The 25,499-nt window shown below is 42.8% G+C and overlaps 1 protein-coding gene across 3 annotated transcripts in view; it reads left to right on the forward strand.

Moving 5' to 3' along the window:
• SAMSN1 (SAM domain, SH3 domain and nuclear localization signals 1) overlaps nt 1-25,499 on the forward strand; it is a 523,635-nt gene that overhangs the window by 362,109 nt on the left and 136,027 nt on the right. For all 3 annotated transcript variants that reach the window (XM_086934054.1, XM_086934053.1, XM_086934055.1), the window contains 2 exons: nt 9,393-9,464; nt 17,240-17,395. In XM_086934054.1, the coding sequence (XP_086790180.1) occupies nt 9,393-9,464; nt 17,240-17,395 (228 nt within the window). The remainder of the gene's footprint in view (nt 1-9,392; nt 9,465-17,239; nt 17,396-25,499) is intronic.

Consider the following 25,499-nt stretch of genomic DNA (forward strand, 5'->3'; position numbering starts at 1 on the left):
ATCCATCCACCCTTTCATCCACCCATTCATCATTCATCCAACCACCTTTTCACACATCCATCCATCATTCATCCTTACATCCATCCATCCACCCATCATTCATTCACCCACCTTTTGTGTGCCTTTCTCATGGGGGAGGGGGGTAGGGTCAGTATCTCGCTGCGTGTTTTTTTTCCTTCTTTCCCGATCATGGGAGGGCATCTCTGTGCCTCCCGGCTGGGGGCAGGGGATGTGTCACGGGACGCGCAATATCCATTGACCTCAAAGGGCAGGCTACACTACAGCCTGCTCCGCCGGCCCCCCTCCCCCACTTCCCCCAGCTCGAAACGGCTTCAGGGACACACACAGCCACACCCGAGTACTTGACAAGTCTTTTACTTGTTAATGAGGCTTCGATGTTTTTCACACCTCGGTGTGAATTAGGCCTCGCCGTGAGCACCCTCATCAGCCCAAGCCAGGGACAGAATCTGCGACCCCCTTCAAAGGACTCCACGACCCCCCTGGGGGTCGCGCCCCCCAGATTGAAGACCTCTGCTATAAGGGGTGCGAGTGGATTGAAAGGGAAGGATGCAAAAGATGAAGAGAGAATAATGGTACATGATAATATGACTGGTGCAATGAGGGGATGTTTGGGAAATAGGCCAGACTTAAGGATGGGACATGTTGGGTTTACCAATTGCATTTAGTGAGAGGGGGTTGCTGTTTGTATTTGAAATATTTTTTTAATTGCGGTCCTAATAAAGTGGCCTTTTCGGCTAATTATGAGTCTGTGATCAATTGCGCTGACTCATCCAAACACCTGAGTATGTGCTGGTCTTCTGGAATGGCCCATGTCCCAGCCCTTATTAAGGTAATGGACATTTTAGGAGGTGTTTCATTACAAACAAAAATTGTACAAAATAACAATATTGTCCTCTGGAATGGTGAGCTTTTCATCTCTACTTGCTTGTTGAATTTTTACTTTAGGTGTACCAAAGCATCTGCTGCTTTATTACTGAGGATAGTATTAAGTTGTCATAGGATCATAATTAGTTTCCTGTGTATCTGTTGGGAGACTTGTTTCAATACTTGGATTTTTGCATTGTTAGTATTGCAAAAGGATTTTTGTGCTTTGAGCTGACTCAATCTGTTCATATTGCATGTTGATGCTATACGAGTCTGCTGTACATCTGAGAAAAAAGGTTGTGAGAGATTTTTCGGCGAAGCCTTCAAAATACTGAAAGAAAAAATCTCCAGAGGTAATGATGTATTAACTTAATGGGGAATGGTCTCAGACTGTTATGCTCCAGGATAGTGCCTGTGCCATTCTAACATTAAACCTAACAATGTGTAATAGGCTTTATATTTAAACTTTTTGCGGCACTGGCTTCACGATTCCCCCCTCTCACCACGTGCTCACAAAAGCGCCGGGACACCTCAGTGGAGGTAGCTGTTGCGTTATATAAACTTCAGTATTATTATTATTAATATTATTATTATTATTATTATTATTATTATTATTATTATTATTATTATTATTATTATTATTATTATTATTTATAAAAGAAATGTTAAATGGGAGCAGTCCTCATATTGGTCTTTCTATGCAGCACTGAAATCTGTATCAGTTGTTGTTTGTGTCAAATGACAATTCCTGCTTGTGCTGGGGCTCACTTGAGCAACAATATACTTAGTTTTACTTTCAGCAACAGGGTTACGTTTCTGTTGCGTCTTTCATCTCTATTTGTGCTAATTCAAACAAAAGTCACTGATGAATGGCTTCTCATTTTGATTCAAGTTTAGGTTGAAACTATTGGAAGAATGACTTAGTATTTATCTTTTTAACCGTTAATCATCAGATATTATGCATAATATTCCTGTTTTAAAATATTGCTCTGTGTTCCTTTACGGTCTGTAGTTTCCAGGGATTTCTTGCATTACCATGATCTCTTCCTTGACCTCTTTGATCTTTTTAGAATCCTCACTCTTTTCTTGGAGGGAGCTGCTCCCCTAGGATCTAAGGTTAATATCAATTCTATTTTGCTTTGCAGTATTTGGAAGTGTGTCAAGGTAGTGCAATGCACTTTGGGCAAATCACAGAAAAATAGTAACATTTGTCAATGTATCCTTTCTCTGTACCCCAACCTCAATTGTCAAGCTTTTCTTCATATCCCATGGTCACAGGGACATCCAAGCAGTATCAATGGTGATATCATAAGTGCTTTCTGTTATCTACTGGGATTTGGTCTGCTATAGAACCAAAGGCGTAGCTAGAGCCCGTGGTGCCTGGGGCCATCCCCCAGACAGCCGCCCATGGCATCCGCAGCCCCATGACCGTGCAAGGCCAAGTCTCGACTCAAATTTTGAATCTCACCCCACTGTCAAACCTCGGGCACAAATATTTCTCACATGTATCTCTGGAATGCCAGCTCCACACCGGTCCACCAACCAGTGCAAGCAAGTGCCAACAACCTGAACTCACAGCCGCAGAGGGCCGTGCAAGCCCCCCGAGGCCACTCGCCCAACCATACCAGTGTGATTCTTCAGAATGCCTCCAAACATATCCGTTAGCCTGCCTGACTGTGATTGGTACACGCTTCTCACAGGCTCTTCCAAGACTTGCCCAGCAACCATGCTCAAGTTGCCAAAACCACACTCTTTCTCAGATGCATCTAATTCGATTTACAGCACCACTCATACCAGTGTACGGTGTCAGAGCACTTTACATCACACACACTACACAGAGACAATCATTTATACGTGTGTAAATCACTGTATAGGAAATGTTACATAAGACAAAGGAAAACAAGGTGTAGAAGCCACAGCAAAACCATACGAGTAGGCAGTATAGTTTAATAGCTCACTGTTCTATGTTAGGATTTTAATTTATAAACTGCAAGTAACAAAAGGATCTCTCTGACAAAAGCAGTAATCTACTAACCAAGTAAACATTATGTGCACTTTGTGATCTGCATGGTACACGTTCTTTGCAGCAGGCACATTAACCATCTGTGCTACTTTTCCAGGAGTCAACCCTTGCACTAGACAAAACTTTGATCTCTCTCTAGGAAGAACATTAATCACCGAAGTTATCATGACATTTTTATTGCTGCTGAAAATTGCTGGAGGCCAGGAAGGAGGCAGCAAGTATTTTCAAACCATAATATACTTGCAAACACCACGCACCCACCCGAAATAGGTGCCCAGTGCAGTCACACCGTTCGCACCGCCCTAACCTGCTCAAGGTTCATGTGACCTCAGTGACAGAGTCACAGTGATGGGATCACTGTTGCTCTAGGGTGTGCTGCTTTGTAGGCCTGCCCACGAGACTGGAGATGAACTTCAGTATGGATTGTGGTGGACAAGCCTTCACGGTTAACCCACAATTGACACCACTAGGGTACACCTGGTTGTGCTAGGACATCAGGCCTTCTAAGGTCTAGTGGGGCCCTCTAAGGTCTAGCATGGGACTATGCTTCCTCAGTCGAGTGGTCTGGTGGACTGGACCCAGTTCCCCAAGTCCAAATTCGACAGCTCTGGCTATAGTGCCACATCCTTTCCCGCACTGAACACCATATTGCCCCACTGAGAGAAACTCACACTGCCTTCAGCTACAACCTAACTGTGCCGCTATAAACTCCTGGATGTGGCTCAATTCAAATTATGCACTTGATAAGAGTAATATGCTGCCTAAAAAAAAAAAAGTAAAAGCAAACACTCATAGGGAATGCAAGATTAAGTAAAGCATTTGCAATGTAAGCAGAAACAACATGGTTGCCTTAACAATCTCTCACTCACTATTTATAAATCAGCAAGTGGTTTTACCTCAAAAGTTAAGGACATGATTACAGGGCCCTGAAGGGAACCGTTTCAATGTCCATTGCTTATATCCTTACAAAACGTAAGCAGTATGGTTTATAAAGAGCCATGGTACACATTTTGATTTCCAATCCACCTATCAAACAGGTATTGCAATACATCCAGGAATGGTGCACTTCCCCACCTGGGGACAACAATGCTGTTCAAAGAAAGACGAGAAAACAAAAGTAGCGCTTCACTGCAAAGTCTGTAAAGTGAGGCTGATGTGTTTGGATGTGAATAAAACTAATCTGGCCACTTGGCAACCACTCTGTATTTATTTTTCATATTTAAAACATTTTATTTCTCTCCATCCCGAGGCTGCACTTTGGAATAGAAAAATGTCAGAAAAAGGGGATTTCCCGCAAGAGTGTTTTTCTTTTTTGGATCCATTATACAGGGAAGCGACTAAATGAAAGAAGTAAAGAGGTTGTGAACAGTTTCTTCAAGTCGCGGTTTTCAGTAAGTAAAGAGCAAGACAGGAAGAGAGGGAAACAGAGGCTTAGGTAGACTGACTGACAGTAGTGTCAGTGAGTGTCCCGCTCTCTAAATAAACTATAAAGGCCGCCGCTTCCAAAATAGTAAAACCAAAGGGGATGATAGACGGAGTGTTGAACAATGCAAGCACTCACCCCCAGTCAACTGATCTGGGTTTTAATCCATCATTATTTCTTAGCTCACTCCGCCACCCCAGTTCAGACATGGCCATATGCAAATCATATGACCCTGTGCCTCATGGGAACAGTCCAGCCCGATCTGCCAAGCCATGTCTTCCCTGGACCATAAACAAGCATCCTGGGACCGGTTTCTGGCTAATCAGCCGTCATCAGCCAGGCTAGCTTGAATCTAGTGGCAAAGTGAGGAAGGGACCCACGCCTGGGCATTACCTGCCAACTTAGGGTGAACAAAGCAAAACCAAAGGGGATGATGGACAGAGTGTTAAACAATGCAAGCACTCAACGCCAGTCAACTGATCTGGGTTTAATCCATCACCATTCTTAAGCTCACTCTGCCACCCCAGTTCCGACATGGCCATATGCAAATCAGTCTGACCCTGTGCCTCATGGGAACAGTCCAGCCCGAACTGCCAAGCCATGTCTTACCTGGACCGGAAACAAGCATCCAGGGACCAGTTTCTGGCTAATCAGCCATCATCAGCCAGGCTAGCTTGAACCCAGTGGCAAAGTGAGCAAGGGACCCACGTCTGAGCATACCCTGCCACTTTAGGACAAACAAAGCACAACTAAAGGGGATGATGGAGGGAGTGTTGAACAATACAAGCACTCACCCCCAGTCAACTGATCTGGGTTTAATCCATCATCGCTTTTTAGCTCACTCCGCCACCCCAGTTCAGACATGGCCATATGCAAATCAGTCTGACCCTGTGCCTCAGGGGAACAGTCAAGCCCGAACTTGCAGGCCATGTCTTCCTTGGACCGGAAAGAAGCACCCTGGGACCAGTTTCTGGCTAATCAGCCGTCATCAGCTAGGATAGCTTGAATCCAGTGGCAAAGTGAGCAAGGGACCCACGTCTGGGCATACCCTGCCAACTTAGGGCGTACAAAGCAAAACCAAAGGGGATGATCGACGGAGTGTGGAACAATGCAAGCACTCACCCCTAGTCAACTAATCTGGGTTTAATCCATCATCATTCTTTAGCTCACTCCGCCACCCCTGTTCAGACATGGCCATATGCAAATCAGTCTGACCCTGTGCCTCATGGAAACAGTCTAGCCCGAATTGCCAAGCCATGTCTTCCCTGGACCGGAAACAAGCATCCTGGGACTGGTTTCTGGCTAATCAGCCGTCATCATCCAGGCTAGCTTGAATCCAGTGGCAAAGTGAGCAATCGACCCAGTCTGGGCATACCCTGCCAATTTAGGGCGAACAAAGCAAAACCAAAGGGCCACCAAAATAGTTCTGCCCGGGGCCCCCCCCCACCGCCCCTCCAGCTACGCTGCTGTATAGAAGGAAGAGACCTACCAAACCCTATTGAATCTCTGGGCTACTTGGTTATGCAGCCAATGACTACCTCAAAGTAGGTCATATGAAGGTCCTCACTTGATACAGGATAATTTCTTAAATGGATAGGTATATGTAATGTAAAGAGTCACAGGGCATGATTCACAAAGGTAAACATACACTTTTGTTTTAAGTTTATGATGGTTTGCTGTTCACAAAGCAATTTACTAGTAGAATTTTTACTAGTACTAAGTCTCCGCACATAAAAAGATAGAAGGAATTTTACTCTGCTTAACTGCTCTTATGCCTCAGATGATATTCACACACAGATGAGAACTGGATACTTCTCTAGGTGAACTTGAGGATAGACTAAAATCTAGCAATGGAATAGACCAATGCTACTGATGAAATATTTCTAGGACCTTAGAAAGCATCTTTGATTTGGTTCAGGAGTTGTACTTTTAAATTTGAGTCCTAGTTATAGGTGTAAGGCCTTTATAGTATTGTTTTGAGGATTCTCCAAAATCCCCACAAGTGTGCCTGAAAATCATAACAAATCCTACAGTAATTATGTGTTCCTCATATTTGTGATAACTACACTCCCCCATCCCTAGGCAGTACATCTGGATGGGGGACTAAGCTGTACAGCAGCAGACCCATATTCCTGGTGTGGAGTGCAAGTGTAGCCTGGCAAAATAAACCATCATCACTTTCATGAATATATTTAACAAGTAATTTAGAGACTGACGGACTGTCTGCTAGCCGCCAGGTCTGGCCTTGGTTCCTCTGGAGAAGAACTACCAACTCAATTTAAAGATTCCTGCCTGCCTGGCAGCTTTCTAAGGCCTTCACTGCAATCACTGGTGCCACAGTTGCAGTAAAGGTTTTATATGTTGCTGAGCTGGTGCTGTGGTTATTGTGTTTGGTTGCAAAGTATTTTGTTTTCCAGAAACCAACCTCCAAAATAGGGGATTGCAGCTGAAAAAGAAAAACTCAATGGACCTGATGAACAGGAAGTTTTCCTCCTGCATGTCAGGAACAATAATTGAGTGGAATGTCCCATGCCTCACACAAGGCAGGGTGACTGTCATTATGATCTTGCACTGAAAGAGCTCGAAGAGACTCTGTAAGTGCGGATCTGGACCGGTAGAACCATGATGGCACGCGTTTCGTGTTTGTGCCACGACACACCTTAAAACAGCTGTGCTGGGCTCAAACAAGGAAAGTGCGCCCTACTATGGTGGCCGGGCCTGGTGGCCTAATGGATGAATAAATCCACTGTAGTGGCCTCTGTTTGATCTCATGGTCACAGGTTCGAATCCCAGTGAGTTCACTCAGCCATTCATCCTCCATAGGCCCTAGGGGCAGCACATTTTAGTGAAATATGGAGCGGCTGCTTAAAAGCTGCTCCGTGTTTCACAGTGCAGGCGGCAATCCACCTGCACTTTGAAGAGAGGAGACAGGCCCCCTTTCAGGCAGGTGCAGTCAGTGAATGCATCTGCCTGCAAGGGGATGTCTGGGTAGTGCTTAATTTAGGAAAGAAAGAGTGGGGGAGCCCGATGCTGTGCTTAGAAGCCTGCAACCAGTGCAATTAACGGTGGCGTGCACAATACCAAACACTGTTTTATGGAGGTTTAACTGGTTCGGCAAACTCTAAATGAACCCCTTTGTACAGTTAATTGACATATGTACAAAAACTGCTGTAACGGTACATATCACAATTGTATTGTGATAAATATTGGCAGGTTAACCCGTTGACCGCGGTGCAAATTCCGCCATGGTGCAGACGTTTTAATCAGTGGGTGGGGTTTGGACGGCCCCCGGCCGTCCTCCGCACACGCCCACCGTCACCTGGGACAGCTGGGGGCCGTCCGACGCACCGAAGGGGTTAAACCTGCTGATATTTATCTGAGGGAAAAAATCCCAGTATTTAACGGAATAAGTGGTGACCACCATAATCTGGATTTAAGGGGTCATTAGAATCGCGGACGGACTTGAGTCCGTCCGCGACCCCAGAGTAGGAGGGAACGTCCGCATGGGCTGCGGCGTTCCCTCTGTGCAGATTAGGATGTGACCGCCAGGGTGGCAGTCACATTCTCTATCTTTAACATTGCGGCGGCTTCAAGCTGCACCCGCCGCAATGTTAAAAATGCATGTACAGCATTTGCGTGCACAAAGCGGCAGGCACCGCGCGGTGCCTGCTGCTTTGTTCACGCAAATGCAGGGGGGTACCATAGGTACCCCCCATGTGCACCCCCCACCACCCCTTCACCCAGGGGGCCCGCAACGGGCCCCCGAAGTGAAGGTCCGTATGCTTTTCCACAGCAGAAAAGCCGCCGTGGAAAAGCACAGAAGTGCAGACATCCTAATATGCCTGGCGGTGTCTGATAGACACCGCCAGACATGTTAAAGCTTTTCCGCCGCGGTCGGAAGGCGACTGCGGCGGAAAAGCTGCGGACGGAATACCAGACCCACCAGCCATCCTAATTTGGTGGTGGGTCTGTGGAGGCTCCGCAGCTGTTTTCCCGCATCCTCCGGGCCGGCGGTGGCTTCCGCCGGCCCAGAGGATGCAGGAAAAACGCAATCATAATCAGCCCCTAAGTCCCCAAAAACTGTTAACTGGTTGAAATTTATTTCTCAAAATAAATTCTGACCCATCAAAGGCAGATTTTAGCAGGAATAATAAATGTCACACCAATAAAAGGGCTATGGGCAAAAGGTATACGTTGCCCACTTGTGGCTAATATTCAGATAATTAAAGTAACATTCCCGACTCCTTCAGCAATACCAAAGAGCCTGGGGGCGAGCCAAATGGGTGCACATGCCGGTTGCACCCCGGGACACTCTGTAATATGGCCCCTGGCTTATGAATGGGGCAGGGTACCATGGGATTAATGAGGCAAACACTGTTTTGGGGCAGTTCTCCGGGTTCGGCTAACTCTAAATGAGCCCCTTTGTACAGTATAGGTTATCGGGATTCAGGAAACCATATAGAGGCATTGTAATTGCCCCCTAAAACACATACACAGTAAGGGGGAGGCTTAACTGTACGCATCTTCCAGTATAATCTGTATTTATTCACCAAAAATTCATAACTGGGTGACATTTATTGATCCCAATAAATTCTGACCCAGCAAATGCAGATTTTGTCAGGTGCAATAATGTCAAACCAATTTCAGGGCTATGGATAAAAAGTATACCTTGCCCACTTGTGTCTCATATTGAACCGTTACATTCCCGACCCCTTTCATCACCCTGGACAGGCCACCGCTACCTCTAAGGTGGAATGTACTCCAGAGGTGTCCTTCACCTAGACTTGTACGTAGCGACACTGAAATTTCAGTTTGTGATTTACCATGAGGTTTTAAAGGAGGACAGGAGATCTCCATTGATAATTCTGAATGAAACCTGCTGAGAAATTCAATGTTTTATTTTTGTACCAAGGGTTATTTGCATTTTTTTTTAAATATATGTTATATAAAGTAATTGAAACCCGTTTTCAAAGTAATCAAACACATATCATTGTGAAGAATTTACACATGAAGATTTATAAATATAAAAATTATATAATTCAGTATTCTTGTCTTTTGTAGCGTGCCAGCAGTTTTGGGAGCTTTGATCGTTTCAGGCATCACTCCGTATCAAAACCAGAAGATTCAAATGAGGTTTGTGGCATCCTTGTATTATATTATCATGAACTTGTGGACGAAGTGGCTAGCGCAAAATGGTGCACATGTATGAGAGTAATCTTGATCTCCATAAACTACATATGTAGCCTCCACTCCTTTGGGAGAGTGTTGGAGCCTGAGAAAGGTGCTGAATTTACAGTAACAGTATTCACAGAGACAGTGAGGGCAGAGAATGCACATGCTTCTCAACTCTGATGCTACTTCTTGTCTCCGAACCTCATTTGGAACAAGATCTGATGCTCTAGAACTCATTATATATTCATTTTCCTCACACAGACACTGACAGAATCTGAGGAAGGGCCACTTATTAGCAAAACCCTCAGTGCACTCTGGGACATTACTGAGTGTGACATTTTCAGATTCCCAGAGGCAACAGTCATAGTTGTATTTCATGTGGGGGGTTTCATCAAGCACTTGTAGGGTTACTATGTCTGTACTAGATTAATTACATAGGATTTACTTTATTCCTGTTACATAGCATCTACTGAATCAGAATATTACTGATACCTCCCTAAGAGGCTTTAGATCTTGAGAATACTTACCCTTTGGTGCAATATGTCTAGAGCAAGGACGCACAAAAAGGGGAGAGGATGTAGCCTTACAGCTAGAGTTGTCGACCTGGAAGCTGGGGAACCGCGTTCGAGTCTCGGCAGGGACGCTCAACATCCTGTGATTCTGGGCAAATCACTTAGGGGCATATTACCAAGCAATAGCGATAATTATCGCTATTGCTTGGTTAGAGACAAAAATTTACCGCTGAGCTGCGGCGATTTTTATCGCATATAAACCTTGGTATTACCAAGGTTTATCGCAAATGCGATAAAAATCGGCCGCAATGCATGAATATCGCTGAAAAGTCAGCGATATTCATGCATTAGCGAGCTAATGCTCTTAGCCATGTTATCCACCTCCCATTGGATAACATGGCTAAGAACTGCTCAGGGCAGGTGTTAGCTTTTGGAGATATTCGCGCTTAGCGCAAATATCTCCTAAAGTTGGTAATAGGAGATAGCGATGTTAGCGACTGTTTCCAGTCGCTAACATCTTGGCACGCCCACTTTGCATGTCATTAGTGATAAATATCACTGACATGCAAAGTGGGGCCCAAGATGGTCGCTATCTCCTACTAGCTGTCGCTAACTGGTGTTAGCAACAGCTAGGTAATAGGGAGATAATTTTATCTCCGCTTTCTTGGCTTTTAAAGCCAAAAAAGCGGAGATAAAACCCCTTGATAATATGCCCCTTAATCTCCCCATGCTTAACAAAAATGAATGTGTCCATCTGTACCAAAACTGATGCTCATGTAAAGCACTCTGATTGATACCTGATATCTTCGGTTTGAGTTTGCACTATATAAAACACCCCCAAGATTTGGCCTGGACTGCAAGTAAAATATAGATGCTTTGTAGATTGGGTCCTATCCACAGGCAGTTTCCTGATTTATCCTTCTTCTAGACGAAAAGAGACTGCCAGGCATACACACCACTACATTTGTTTAATATCCATATATGACCAAAGAGATCTAACACAGAATTGCATTGCAGATCATAGAATCTCTAGATAGCACCTTTAAAAGCATAGATTCTAGTGACGTATTCATTGTAGGTGGAGATTTCATTTGCACCTAGGAGCCGGTAAATGGCTTGGATTTGATAAGTGAGGAGGAGGACACACTAGTGGTATACTTCAATTAGAGACAGGTCCCCATGTACCATGCACTGTAGCAGCCATGCAAATAGCACATTAGATCATGGTTTAGGAGAATGTAATGGCAGGGTCAAACTGGTAACAAAAGTAACTCCCTTTTGTATACATTTAGAAGGGGCACTGTCCGTTCAAGAATCAACTTCATATTGCATAGTGTAATAAAATGGCATAGAACTATACATTGCTAGGGAAAGAGAAGACCGCAATAATTTTATCTATGCCTAGAATGGAAAGGGTATATTACTGAACCACAAATATCTAGTAGAGTTGAGACCCCTCACTGAGATTCCCCACAATAGGGAATAATCATAGAACGCTTCAATGGCCTTGTATTGTGAATAGTATTGAGACCATGATCAAAGTTTATAACATCTTTTCTGGGGTGATGGGGCTCTATGCTAAGAGTGATCCTTGGGGAATTTGGCTATTGCCACTCACCTAAAGTTAGTCTCTGAACTAAGACCATCTCTAACAAAAGCATTTACTAGCAACATAAGGCAGGGGGTAAGGAGGAAACCCCTATGTAATTCATGGTATACAGTTAATTGTAAAGAAGCCAAGAAGTCCTTGCCCTGTAGCCTTAAGAGTGTGAATGTATCAATGGTAAGGGATGCTAAGGCCAACCACAAAAGGTATTGCTAAAGGCACAAAAGAGTTAGGAGGACCCCGAGTTGGTGTGATCTGCTCCAAGTGGCCAAGGACTCCACATTATTTTGGAAACTTATCACACATGGAAGTAGGGATGCACCTTCTTGCACAGAGCACCACGTGGGTCCTGCTTCCTGGATCCAGCATTTTACCAACCTTTTTTGTACCCCTGACACCTCGACTATGGTGAACAAAGGTTACTGAGTATACTAAAAAAAAAAGAAGTAATTAACAAGTACTGCATTTTAGTTAGGTAGAAACAGAGAGGGCTATTGATGCTAATAAATTGGGAAAAACTCCGAGATTAGATAAAATTCCTGGGGACCTGCTGAAACATGAAAAAGAAGTGCTGGTTCTCTATGTAAATTTAATAAGTAATGCTTTGCATCAGGGGCACCATTCCCTTCGACTTGGAATGGGGCGAACTAGTACCAATTACGAAAAAAATGCAATACGTGCGAACCAGGGATTTATAGGCCAATAGCCTTATAGATGTGATGCAAAAAACCTATGCTCGCCAAATCCTGAACAGATTAAATGATTGGATTTGTGATAATGATACATTAAACAGTAGGTAGGAAGATGCATAGCTGTAGATTTGACCACTTGTTTGGTGGAAAGTTAAGTAAGATAGGGTGCTCTCGCAGGTAGCGTGTCCGTCCACAACGCTATCAAGTATAATACAAATAGTGCATACATGCATATGAATGCATCCCTGTGTGAGGCACTCCACTTGGTTCAAAAAAAGACTCCCACTGAATGTAGGTTGGTTTTTCCAAAGTTTATATGTAGTTATCAATCACGTTTGATATTTTCAACATATCATATTGTACGACGATATAGGACGCCTGTTGCCGTCTCCTAAGGACTGACAGCATGTAAACGCCAATTAACTCTAACTTGCGTCGACTCTCTTCAATTGAACGACTTACTCCTTGATAAAGGGCTAACCCGCCCGAAATGCATTGGAGTTGGAGTTTATGAAATCAACTAAACGATCAATGATACTATCATGACTATATCGTAAAATATGATATGTTGAAAATATCAAACGTGATTGATAACTACATATAAACTTTGAAAAAACCAACCTACATTCAGTGGGAGTCTTTTTTTGAACCAAGTGGAGTGCCTCACACAGGGATGCATTCATATGCATGTATGCACTATTTGTATGATAATGATATATATTAACATCTTTTCAGGAAGGGTTTAGGACCTGCTCTAGCTCAATCAATCAGGTGTTCAGGCGTTTTTTTGTATCCTATGGAAGTATATCAAAATAAAGGGAGGTTGTGATTATATAGCATTTACAGACCTAAAGGCCGGATCTGATTTTGTCCCAAGAGCACCCCTATGGGCTACACTAAAGAATCAAGGTGCACCAGATGAAATTCTGAACCAGATAATCAGGTTGCATCAAAATAATTGTGTGGGGGCTAACATGGTAACCTTACTGAACAAATACCTATCAACAGAAGATTCAGGCAGAGGTGCGTGCTAGCACCTACTCTTTTCTTCCTTTATATGAATGATATTGTGGACCACCTAAAACAATGCAGACGTGATTCTTCAAAGCTATGCGGAACTCGGTTCCTGCATTGTTTTTTGCTTAGGATACGATCTTGATCTTACAGATGCCAAGGGCTCTCCAAAATGTACTCAATAGTTTTTACATCTAATGCACAAAAAAAGGACTGGATATAAACATAAAGAACACAAAATATATGACGGCAAAACCACGCTTTAGGAAAAACATCACAGCAGGGGAGCAAAAATTGGAGCAGGTAGTCAATTTCAAGTATCTGGGTAAAACACTAGATTCTTGACCATCATGCGAGCTTCAAACAAATCATGAAAATATTGTTCGCACACTGAGCTCGAGGCCAATTTCGAACATATACAATAAGTCTATTACTAAGGCCATAAAAGCAGTTATGGGGGTCTATAAGCAAAAGGTCCAGCCAGCTGCACTATATGGAGCCAAGCTCTGGGGTGCAAACAATGTAAAATTGCTCGCCATCGGAGAAAACAAGTTTATGAAAGGGCTGTTAGATCTTCCAGTGGGATCGCCATTAAATATCACACAAATAGCATATATTGCAGTTCTGTGACCTATTCTCTATTGGATAAAAGTGTGGACAACACAGAAATTGGGTCATTACAGAGAAGGTCGTAGGGAAATTCTGGAATTAGATGAAACCCTTAGCTTCACTTGGCCAAGGCATGTTAAGACATTGCTTGTTAAACTTGGCTTACCTTCATATTGGAGGGAGCCACAAACACTATTGTTATGAAGCTTATAGACTGGGAGTATATCGCAAATACTCATAGTAATCCAGATCTAGGCCGATTGACTTCACAATTTCTTACCATTAAGCCAAATCCTGCTTTTGAGGAATTTTTTTGATTTAATCCAACCTCACTTGGCAAACATACTATACATAAATGTTGCTATAAAATTCTCCAAATTAGAGCATATACTTCAAAGTAGAAGGTGGGTGACATGTCTGACAAGGAAATTTGCACTTCGTGCACTTTAGGCCTGTTCTTCATTACAGCTTGCGATAAGAAAAGAAAGAAATTGATTCGCCCTTTCTATAGAAATGTAGGGTTTAGGAAATATGAGGAAGCCCTAAGAGTATTGAAAAGTGATACCTCACATAACCTTTAGTCTTAGTAGATATCTACATGTAGTTGAGTTAAATGTAAGAAAAATGGGCCTATAATTTTTAAAAAATAGACAAAAATTGTTTCTTGGTTATAACTACGAAATGTACATATAATGTTAGTTCAACAGAATATTAAAAATATATTTATAATTGTTGTAACTTTGATAATATGATAATATGTGAAATATCTATTTCAATTGAAATACAAGTATTTTGAATAGATTGGCTCAACTAAGGATGCCCATACGGACCTTTCTGTTATTCCTTATTGATCCTTATTGATTAATTAAAATACATCAAAACTGGGCTTTCTCAACTATATACAATTTCAATTTAACTTCAGCTTACATTATCTGACTACTCATCGAAGACTATTTATCAGGGTCAATTGGGACAAAAATATTCATATATGTTATTATTGCGGCAGATCTTTGATCATGGTTTCTTTTTACTTGCTGATGTTGAATTATATGCTGATAGAGAATTACTGTGTAGTACCTTCTTTGGAAATGTTTGCTAGTTTTTTAAATAGAGTGTGTATTCATAATGGAATCATATATTGAATGCATGTTTTATTTTTAAATTTCGATGGCCTATGGCCAATATTAAGTTTGTACAAACTCTGCATGGCATAGAAATAGGCCCACGGCCCACATTATAAAGATGGCATGAGATACTTTAACAAGTGAACAATAGCAAAATTAATATAAAAACAGTACTCTATGGGAACACAGAGATTATTTTAGGAGGGGACACCATACACAAATGGCTCACGTGCCCCAGCAAAAGAACACTGTCAACTGCTGAACATTATCTGAGAGACAGGGTAGAAGGAATTTTGTTTTAGGTAGGGAAGAGAGCTAAGTATTTGCATAGCAGGAACAGCTGGTCACTATACAACCCTCTTGTTTGCGAATTACATTCGTTGACAAGTAGAGTAGCACAATATCTTACCTTTGGAACTGTAGCAGTTACGTCTTTTATTTCTACAATACATGGAAGAGACATCAAAAAGGATGAGTATGTCATGGATCATACATAGTATTATGGGGGTGCCCTCCTGTGGCAATGTGAACTTATATAAGACACTAAAGATTCCACCAGGCACTAGCACCTTTTCATCATGCTGGATTTAGAAAGGTTGCCTAGTTCCCTGATGATATCTCCAGTCCCATTAATAGGGAAATAATTAAGCAAATGAACTAATTACTTGCATACAATTGCTTCCCGTCTGCTCTTATTTTGGCGCCGCTTATGGAGTATGCCCGAGCTATCACACTATAGGGTGGAACTGAAGGATATAATATCTATTTTGAGAGCAGGGAACATCCCATGGTTGACCCATATTCGTAACACATATTATACAATGGGGAGGGGAAACATGTGGTTATTGCCTGAGGAGACTTGCTCCTCTATTTCTAATATAACCCTTCAGCTCGCTATTAAAGAACATAAACTAGCACAGCTCTTGCAGAGCACTAATTCTTGCACTTTGACCTCCAGGTTTCTGGATGTCAAACTGCAATATAAGCTTGAACCAGTACTCAATATGATTCAACCACTTTTAGCTAAGAAATTGTTTTTGCAATTTAGACATGGGGTGCTTCCCCTTAGAGTCTTAACAAACAAATGGAAGGGTAGCCTCAAATTGGACTGCCGAGGGTGTATGTTGACTGAAGAGTCCGAACTTCACGTTCTTCTCTTCTGCCCTGCTTATAGAAGGCCAAGGTCCAAATGGGTGCTCCAGTTGTATAGAAACATGGGAATAAGAGATCACACTGAGGCCTACAGGCTACTATAATATGAGCTACACCCATTATTTGTCTTTGCAACTTCCAGATTCTTGCTCGCAATGTGGCATATGTATAGAGCTATTATAGAGAACCAAAGCTCCGGACTAATTCCAAGTGTGCCCATCTAATGTGTTTGCTGCTACTTCAAGTTTGCACAATCTCTCATGAGAAAACCTGAACAGAAAATTGCTTCCTATTATTAGCCTTTTAAACAGTTTTTACTTGTTTTAACATTATTTATTTCTAATGGCTTTTAATGATTATGTGATATGTGCATATTCGCCATGTTTTTATTTGGCATTTAATGGCATCACTGTGATATATCTGCTTTTTGGGCTCGAACGTATACTATACATTTTCTGTTTTTTGCCGTGCAGTTTCCTTAAACATACTTGTACTGGTTTTAACATGATCAAATCAATGTGCAACAGTAATTTGGCGTCTTATCTGTGCTTTTATGGCATTTCGCCGAAATAAAGATCTTTTTGACTTTGACTTGACTTGCATACGAATGCCACTAATTGTAAGCATAACTGAGCTATGTGTGCCTTTGGTAAAAACCAGGGGCCATATTATCAAGAACGGGCAATAACATTATCGCCTCTTTAGTGGCAGGAAACTGCCGCTAAAGCGGCAAAAAGGGGCTTGATAATATGTCCTAGAGAATTCCAATAGAAGCCCAGATTCCGATGGGAAGGACATCAAACCTGGGCTTCTATTGGAAATTTCTAGGGCATATTATCAAGCCCCTTATCGCCGCTTTAGCGGTACTTTCCTGCCGCTATAGCGGCAATAATGTTACGCCCGTTCTTGATAATATGGCCCCTAGTCTCTAGATTAACTTACATTTTCTTGCTATTTCAAAGATGTATGCATTGTATGAACCTCAATGTAACTATCATTTGTTTTAATGATTTTTTAATTAATCTAGATATGTGAATCTGAAAATATTTGTGAAGATGGAGATCAAGCTACCACTAAGGCACAGAACAGTACAGGAAGCATTGGAAAGAAAATGAAGGCCATTTCATTGACAATGAAGAAAAGGATGGGCAAAAAGTATAGCAAGGCACTATCTGAGGATGGGGTACAGTATTTTCTTGAACAATTGCAGCATATTTGAATGTATAGCATTTCGATATATCAACATGATGCTAATGGGGGAGTTTCTAGTCCAGTCCAGTTCACCACGTCTGTTATCATTCACTTTAAAATGTTGTGATGGTCCGGTGTTTCAGTGTTTTAATGATAAATGTGTTGACGGGTTGACCAGAGGGACACTGGCAGAATCAAAGATCAGAAAGTGGTGACGTCTGAAGTTGTTTTTGAGCTCATATGGAAAGTCATGAGCAGTTTTGAGGTATATATTTTTTAAGGGGTTTACATGCAGTGGTTTGTTTTAGGAGACTGAGGAATAAACAAAGCTGAGCTACTGGATATTATAAGTATTCAGCTCAAGTACAGAAATGTGTAACCTATGGATGGAAAGTGCCAAGCTCTACACAGGAAACCTTTGCCTAATTCACAGTAGTGGGGCCAGCTTACATTTGGTTTTAGATTTGCCCCTAATGAGTACAGGGGTTTGGTAAGGAATGCTGATTTTGCTGTGTTAGTAAGTGACGCCCACAGGGTGTTCATAAGGAAATGCCAGTAGTGGTTGGGGGAATAGAGTGCTAATGTGGTTAAATTTGTAATTTTGTGGTCATATTTTTGTAGGTTGTGATGTATTCCCCCCACTTATCTACAATTTAAACACCTGAATGAACTATGTGAAGCTGGTTCATCCATATTTTGAGGGTATGCCAAGAACAAGAAACAAGAGTTATTTTTGTGAAAGATCACAACTTTGTTATGTTGCATTTGTTTGCAATGTGGACTTTCTGCCAACACAGTGTTAGGGAATGCAGTCTTAAGCCAGGGACATGACATTAGTCTTTTAGTTTTCCTGGCATAACCAAGATGGTTTTGTGAGTCAGGTAGGTGCTCCTATATCTGCATAAAACATAGGTCCCTGCACTGGTGGCTTACCCATGAGGGCATTCAGGCAGTGCCTCATCTTTTTTCCCATAGTCGCCCAATGGGTCTGAAGTTGTGCAGCAGTACCTCTGCCGCAAACCAGGGATTGACGGGGTAAGATAGAAAATTGTGCGTGTCTGAGCCATTGATCGATGAACATTCAAAAAGACATACACAGCTTGTGCTTTTTGGAGCGCTGATGAATTACATTCTTTTAGAGAGGTTTGGCCTAAAACCACTGAGAAGAGCTCTTCAACTGAGCGTACACAGTAGTCCTCCCAAACAAGTTCATGGTCAGTAACACAGCCAGTTACCATGCAGCTCAAGTTCAGACACTTTGTTAGTGTGTCACCCGACCAATCATGCGGCGGGAGCTAGGACTGTGAGCTGAGACGAGAAGAAGAGAAGCAGATTGAGGGGCACTTGTGTCAGCCAGACAATGCAAGGTAAATGTATATTTTAAATGTCTTGAATGGCACTTTGTATGTATCTTTTCACGTGTGCATGTGTGACTGTGTGCGAGTGTGTGTGTGCATACATTTGTTTCTTATTTTCTTTCCTCATCTCACCAAAAGACATTTGCAGATTTACCAAGCCACCATACTTTACAACTGGGCGTCTCACGACTAACTGCATTTGCCTAGGTCGGCCCGACCTGCCCCGGGTAGTAGAGGCTTGGGGTAATCATGGGACCCGGGGGGAAGACCAGCACTCTTAAAAAGGTACCAATCGCAAATCCCCGCCCCAGCATAGCAGAAGATGCCAAGTGTTAAGCGAAGTTTCCTTGCTCCCTTTTTGCACTAAACGTGCCCTACCAAACGAGGCTTTACGCCAGCCCTCTCTGTTTGGGGGGTAGAGTCTTTCCACTTTATGCAAACCTCTGTCCGAGGGAGCAATATAAGGTATAACAGCAGTCCCCTATGGATCTGTGATAACACCCGTTACCAGATGGAGATCAATCTCGATGTTAATTTAAAAAATGTCCGATAAGGAGTCCCCCTCATCTTTCCAGTAAGATCTTAGCTCCGGACATTCAAAAAAGACGTGGATGTCGTCCGCATTTGGTAATTTACATATAGGACATTTTGGGGTGGGGGAGCGGAGCAAACTAACTATCTTAACCAGGGTGTAGTAGATTCTATTAAGGAAAAAAAGATGATTCTTTTTTAAACTCTCTCCAGAAGCAGCTATGTTTGGTATAGGTAGTAAGGAAATTATACTCTCTGACTCCCAGGGGCGTTTTCTTGCAATCATGATGTTAGTTGCTCCTTCATTGATCTTAAAAAACTGGAGATCTGGGACAATACCGCTGTTTGAGAAATGGATGAGTAAAATTAAATGAACAAAATGTTTTGAAGAGGCTATGCGAAGCGGTGGGGGCAACAAAGAAATTCTCAAGGGTCTGGGATCATTTGGGCTGACCGTGAATTTGTATTCATTTGTTTTACTTTGTAGGTTGTTTGTTGATCTTATTGGTTTAATTAGCATGGGATTTTCTTTCAGTGTAAAATGTTTTTTTCTTCATGTTTTTTTTTAATGTGTAAAGAAATTATGTTTCATAATGGCTCTGCTCAATAAAAAATAAAAAAAAATAGAAAGATAATTTTTTAAACTGGCTGGTTTGATGTGTTTATAAAGTAGTTTGAAAGATGGCTCAGAAAAATCTTCAATGTTGTGGGCGAGGGGTGATTGGTTCCAGACCGATGATTGGGGAGGAATATCTGTATCGTCTGCTTCAAGAAGCCTTGTATATCACATGGGTATCTCTTTCTTTTTTGGCTGGACATTTTGTAATTGCCACTCGAGTTCCCAATTCCCAGAAATGTCACCCACTTCTGCCTCGTGCCATGATTTGAGTTGAATATACTTGAACTTAGAGGGTGTGGGGCCTATTTTAGCTCTTAAGACCTCCCATGGAAGAATCCCATCTACGTCCAACAAATCAGACCATTTAGCCACACCAGCTCTCTTAATTGGTATCGCCAGGCTATCACTAAGGCAGAGTGGGGTCCCGGGGGATTCCCATATGGGAGAAAATCAGAGAAATATCCAATACCCCATCTGCGTCTCACTTTATACCATGTCTCTAGGGCAGCCTTAAGGACCTTGAGACGCACATGTTTAAAGTATCTTGGGGCCCCAAACTTATATAGAAACCCTTCTCCTCCACTTCCCCCTCGTGCATAGCCATCTCATTCAGGAGCCTACCCCATGTTGCATCATCTGGTATTGAGAGTAGCATCCTGATACCCTTAAATTGAAAGGCCATTAAATACCAACGGATGTCCGGAAGGGCCAACCCACCTTTTAAGAGCGTCCTCCTCAGCTTTTTCCAGGACATCCTAGCGCTTTTATGCCCCCAAATGAAGCTTCCGATTTTCCCCTGGATCTTACTAATGCTCTTACTGGGGAAGGTTAAAGGAACTGCATTGAACAGGTACATCAGCTTAGGAAGGATACTCATCTTCACCAGATTGACCCTCCCATAGATCATCAAGGGGAGATTCCTCCATCTGGCGAAGAGGTGGTCGATTTCCTTTATGGTTTTCTCCAGATTAATCAGGGGGATTTTATTCGGGTCTTTAACAATTGTTATACCCAGATACTTAAATTCATTGTTAATGGGGCCTCCCCTGTAGCCGATGTTCCAACACATCACTTCCGTTTTAGCAGAATTAGCTAGATAACGAGAAATTGAGCCAAATTCCTCCAGCAGTTTTTCAAGCCGTGGAATAGATACCTACGGATCGCTGGTGTAAATAATAACATCATCAGCATACAGTGGTGTTTTACACTGATAATTTTGTGATTTAAAAGTACAGATTAGATCATCTAGCCTGATAGCTTGCGTCAAAGGCTCAATGTAAATGTTAAATAAAAGGGGGATAAGGGGCACCCCTGTCTAGTCCCTCTCTGGATTTCAAAACTGGGAGTCAGGGTGCCATTCAGCAGGATCTTTGCGAAGGCTCCCTGGTAACAATTCCTTAAGGTCTGGACAAAGACAGGGCCAATGCCCAGGCCCTCGAAAACCCCCCCGAGAAAGCTCCAACAGACCCGGTCAAAGGCCTTAGCTGCGTCCAAGGCCACTACTGCTAAAGGGTCCGCTCTCACCTCAGCCAAGTCGATATTCCCAATCAAAAGTTGAGTCTGTTCCTGGATGTACCTCCCTACCATAAAACCTTTCTGGTTGATGTTAATCAGACTCAGGACCAGTTTCGCCATTCTCCCTGCCAGAATGCACATAAAGATCTTATAATCGGCATTCAGCAAGGAGATCAGGCGGTAGGAATCAGCCTTTAGTGGGTCTTTCCCCGGCTTCAGTATCAGAACGATAGTGGCTTCCTTCCGGAATCTGTACACCACTCCTGTTGGTCTGTAAACTGAGTTAAATAGAGTATAGAGTACCAGGGTCAATTCATCCGAAAGAAGTTTATAAACTTCATTCGGGAAAACATCCAAACCGGAGGCTTTATTGATTTTAGACCCCTTTATTTGATCCCTAATCTCTTCTCTGGTTATAGGGGCATCACGGGAGACCGACTAACTTCAGTTAAGGTAGGTAGAGATTTGTCCCATATCCAGGAAGATATTTTATCCTGAGAAGGAACCAGATTTTCCTTGTACAGATCCGAAAAGAGAGAAAGAAGACACTTTTGCAAGTCTTCAGCCTTGCTAGATTTATCTTCACTACTATTGATAATTAGTTTGTTGATGTTATTTTTCGAACGATCAGTCCTGGCCTTCCAGGCTAACAAAGCACCTGCTTTTTCCAATATTCAACATTTTCCATATTTTTCGCTAACCATTGTCCTCTACATTTCTGGTCCAACAAGCTCCTAAGCTCCCCCCCCCAGATTTTTCTGAACTTGTGTCAGTTCTCCTGATTAAGATTGTTCCTTTCCACTTCTATTTCGATTTTCCTGCTCTCGATAGAATGTTGTTCCAAGGCCTTGACTCGATTTCTAGAGCTTAATAGACCATGTAACATGCCTCTCAGACTAGCTTTATAAGCATCCCATACATAATCTATAGACGTGGAACCCAGGTTAAGTGAAAATAAATCCAAAGAGGAGGATCTGATGGACTGAACAATTCCAGGATCTGACAACATTGATCTGTTCAATGTCCATCTAATTTGTGGACAGTTGCCTTCCTTGGACTACGAAAACAAGAGAGGGGCATAGTCAGAGAGATGGCTAGGTAAAATAGATACATCACATAGATTATCTAACACTTCCCTATTAACTAAAATATAATCAATTCTGGATGAATGATGATGTTTTTTACTATAAAAAGTGAACCCCTGGAGATCTCACTTCTTGGCCCTCCAAAGGTCTACCAAGTTCATATCAAGTAACAGATTTTTCATGGCCCGGTGATATCGCTGGGTCCCTGCTACATGGCTCAAATTAGACCTGTCTTTGGATGGATCTAGATGGACATTAAAATCGCCTCCTATTATTAAGGGAGGCGTCACCATCATCAATTTGTCTTGTAATTTACTTAGATATGAAGGGTATGTGATTCAGTAGAAGTCAAATGTGTCTCTTGTAAAAGACAGACCTGAGCGGGGTAAGTTCTAGATACTTGAATATCAACCTTTGCCTATGCGGGCCTCTTAAACCATTCAAATTCCAGGAAATAAAACAGATTTTACTATCCCTATTAGTATTACGTGCCATCAGCTAATGCACCCCTTACTTGAATAATACGGCATTCCTTAAAATCCAGATGAGATGAGGAATATTTTTTAATTTTTTTACCCTCTGCTCCCCACCCAGTGAACCCCCCCAACCTCCCCCCCATGACTACCTACAACAAGAGGAACCCTCCCTTCCAGTAGGCTAAGCCTATTCGGTTGCCACTCCCTCGGTAATATGTTACTGATAGTTAATTTTAGAGACTTGGGACCTCAAAACCGAGCCCTCCTAAACCTCTAATCCCTTCTCTATTTCCCTCCCTCCTTTTCGTGTTATATACTAGTAATAAGAGCATCCACCTCTTCAGTTGCACGAATTATGTGCATGTGGTTATTCCACATCACGCATAGTGTGGCAGGAAACCTCATTTGGGCCTTTGCTCCAAGGCTATTCAACTCTGCTAACCTCTTCCCCAACTCCCACTGTCTTGTAGCCGTTATATGCGAGATATGGGATCTGATGGAGAAGGAGAAGGGGGGCATATCCGAGAATAGGGAAGATATCACCACTTCCTTAAGTGCGGCAGTCAAAATCCTCTCATTAACTGGGTAAGACAAAAATTTACTAGGATTTTCCAGGCTTTCTGTCTCCCTGGGTTTCTCTTAAAGGGATCCGTATGAGCTCTTTGGATTTCATATGCAAGATCGATGTTTGGAATTATTTTGAAAACAGAGACTTTTAATAAGGAAATCAGAAACCCTTTAATGTCCTCCCCCCTCAAGAGCTTCCAGAATTTCCTAGAGTGATTTTCCAATCGCTCGATGTCATCCTTCAGTTCCTTATTTTGGGTTGATAACTTTGCCAGGTCAGTAGAGGTCATTTTGATCGATTCTTTTAGTTTGGGGATTTCAGCCTCAATTGCATCAGTCCTCAAGGTGACTTCCTCTAACTTCTGAGCCAATACCTCGCATGATGAACGGATAGCAGCCTGATTTACTTCTGAGACAGTGAACCTACTAGCCATCTCTGCTTGATTCATCTCTGACACAATAAACCTGCTGGTCATCTCTTCTTTCATAGCCAGGAGTAAATCGGCTGATGAATGTGTACTTGAAGCTGAGACCGTATTGTCCTTGAGGACAGAAGTATTTAAACTTTTGCTACTGCTTTGGTGAACCTTTTCCACCCCTTGTTCCTGTACTTGCTCCTGCCCCTCCTCCTGCACCTGCTCCTGCTCTGGTTCCTCATGTAAACCCAGAACTGAGTATCTGTTAGTGAGATTGACCATCGGGTGGACCACAGACTCAGTTTCAGTTTCAAGCATTGTACTGACGATAGAGGAGGCCTGAGATTCCATTCCATCCAGGCTTGTCTGCGTGATGTTATTTAAAGGCTCACTATCATTAAAGGTTGATGCCTTCCTCATTGAACACGCTGGGACCATGGGGTAGGAGGTGGATGTGGACATGGACGCGGACATGTACGTGGACATGGGTGTAGTTGTGGACAAAGGCATAACTTGATAGAAGGTTTTTAAAGACGGGGTGATTTTGGTTTTTACAGTTGGCGTTTTCTTGTCCCAGCTTTTTACCTTGCCCTTATCACTTTGGCTGGAGTTCCAATGTATTTGTGTATCCACCCTGCTTACGTTGTTTGATTATCGCTCTAACTTCAGAAATGGAGGGGAAGACCCATGAGGGCGGGATAGAGTGAGTAATTACTGTATTTGATGATAGGTGGGCTGCTCTGGCTCGCAGGGTGTACCTGGTTATTTTAGGGGGGGAAATACCCTCTTTAATCCCATCACTATTCTCCATACAATAAGAAAGAGTCTTCCCCTCCTGGATTAAAGGTACACCTACTTGGAAAGGCACCAGAGAATCACCGCTCATAGAATTCTCTCTCCCAGTCAAGGCTTCTGAAACTGACTTACTGTCCGGTAGGTAGTTTAAGCCAAACCTGGTGTCCTTAAGCTTCTCAGCAGGAGCCAGTCACTGAAGCTATAGCCCCCCTACCTGCTCACTATCCTCGTCCTCGGAAAACCACTCAAACCGGCAACCTCGGTATGCACCTAGACTGGTGTTGACCCTTTCTCCTATGAACCGGAGCAACAGGCAAGCAATGTCCCGGCGTCTCCGCTCATGTGCGGCCTCTCCTCACCTCCAGCGCCGAGCTCCTGTCACCAGCGTGAACTCCGTGAGTGTTGAGGACAGCTGGAAACACTGAATTGTCTCGACAGAGAAGGAGCGGGTCCCCCGCATGTCACAAAAGCTGGCGAAGCGAAAAGAGGAAAACTGAGGTAGGAAAATGATCAAGCAAAAAGAATTTAGCTCATCAGGACTTCAATAGCGGCCGCCATGTTCCTCCACCCCACATACATTTGTTTCATGGAAGGAATGTGTTATCCACAGCCCTGCTATATGTACCTATGTAAATATCAGTTATTTTACAGTGTAAACTAAGCTGCTGAAAAGGAGCAAACACCCTTGATGGTGGCAATTGTTGAAATGTTGCATATTGTGGGCGTGATGATAC

Source organism: Lissotriton vulgaris, chromosome 8 (genome assembly GCF_964263255.1).
Source record: "Lissotriton vulgaris chromosome 8, aLisVul1.2, whole genome shotgun sequence".
NCBI classification, from domain to species: domain Eukaryota; kingdom Metazoa; phylum Chordata; class Amphibia; order Caudata; family Salamandridae; genus Lissotriton; species Lissotriton vulgaris.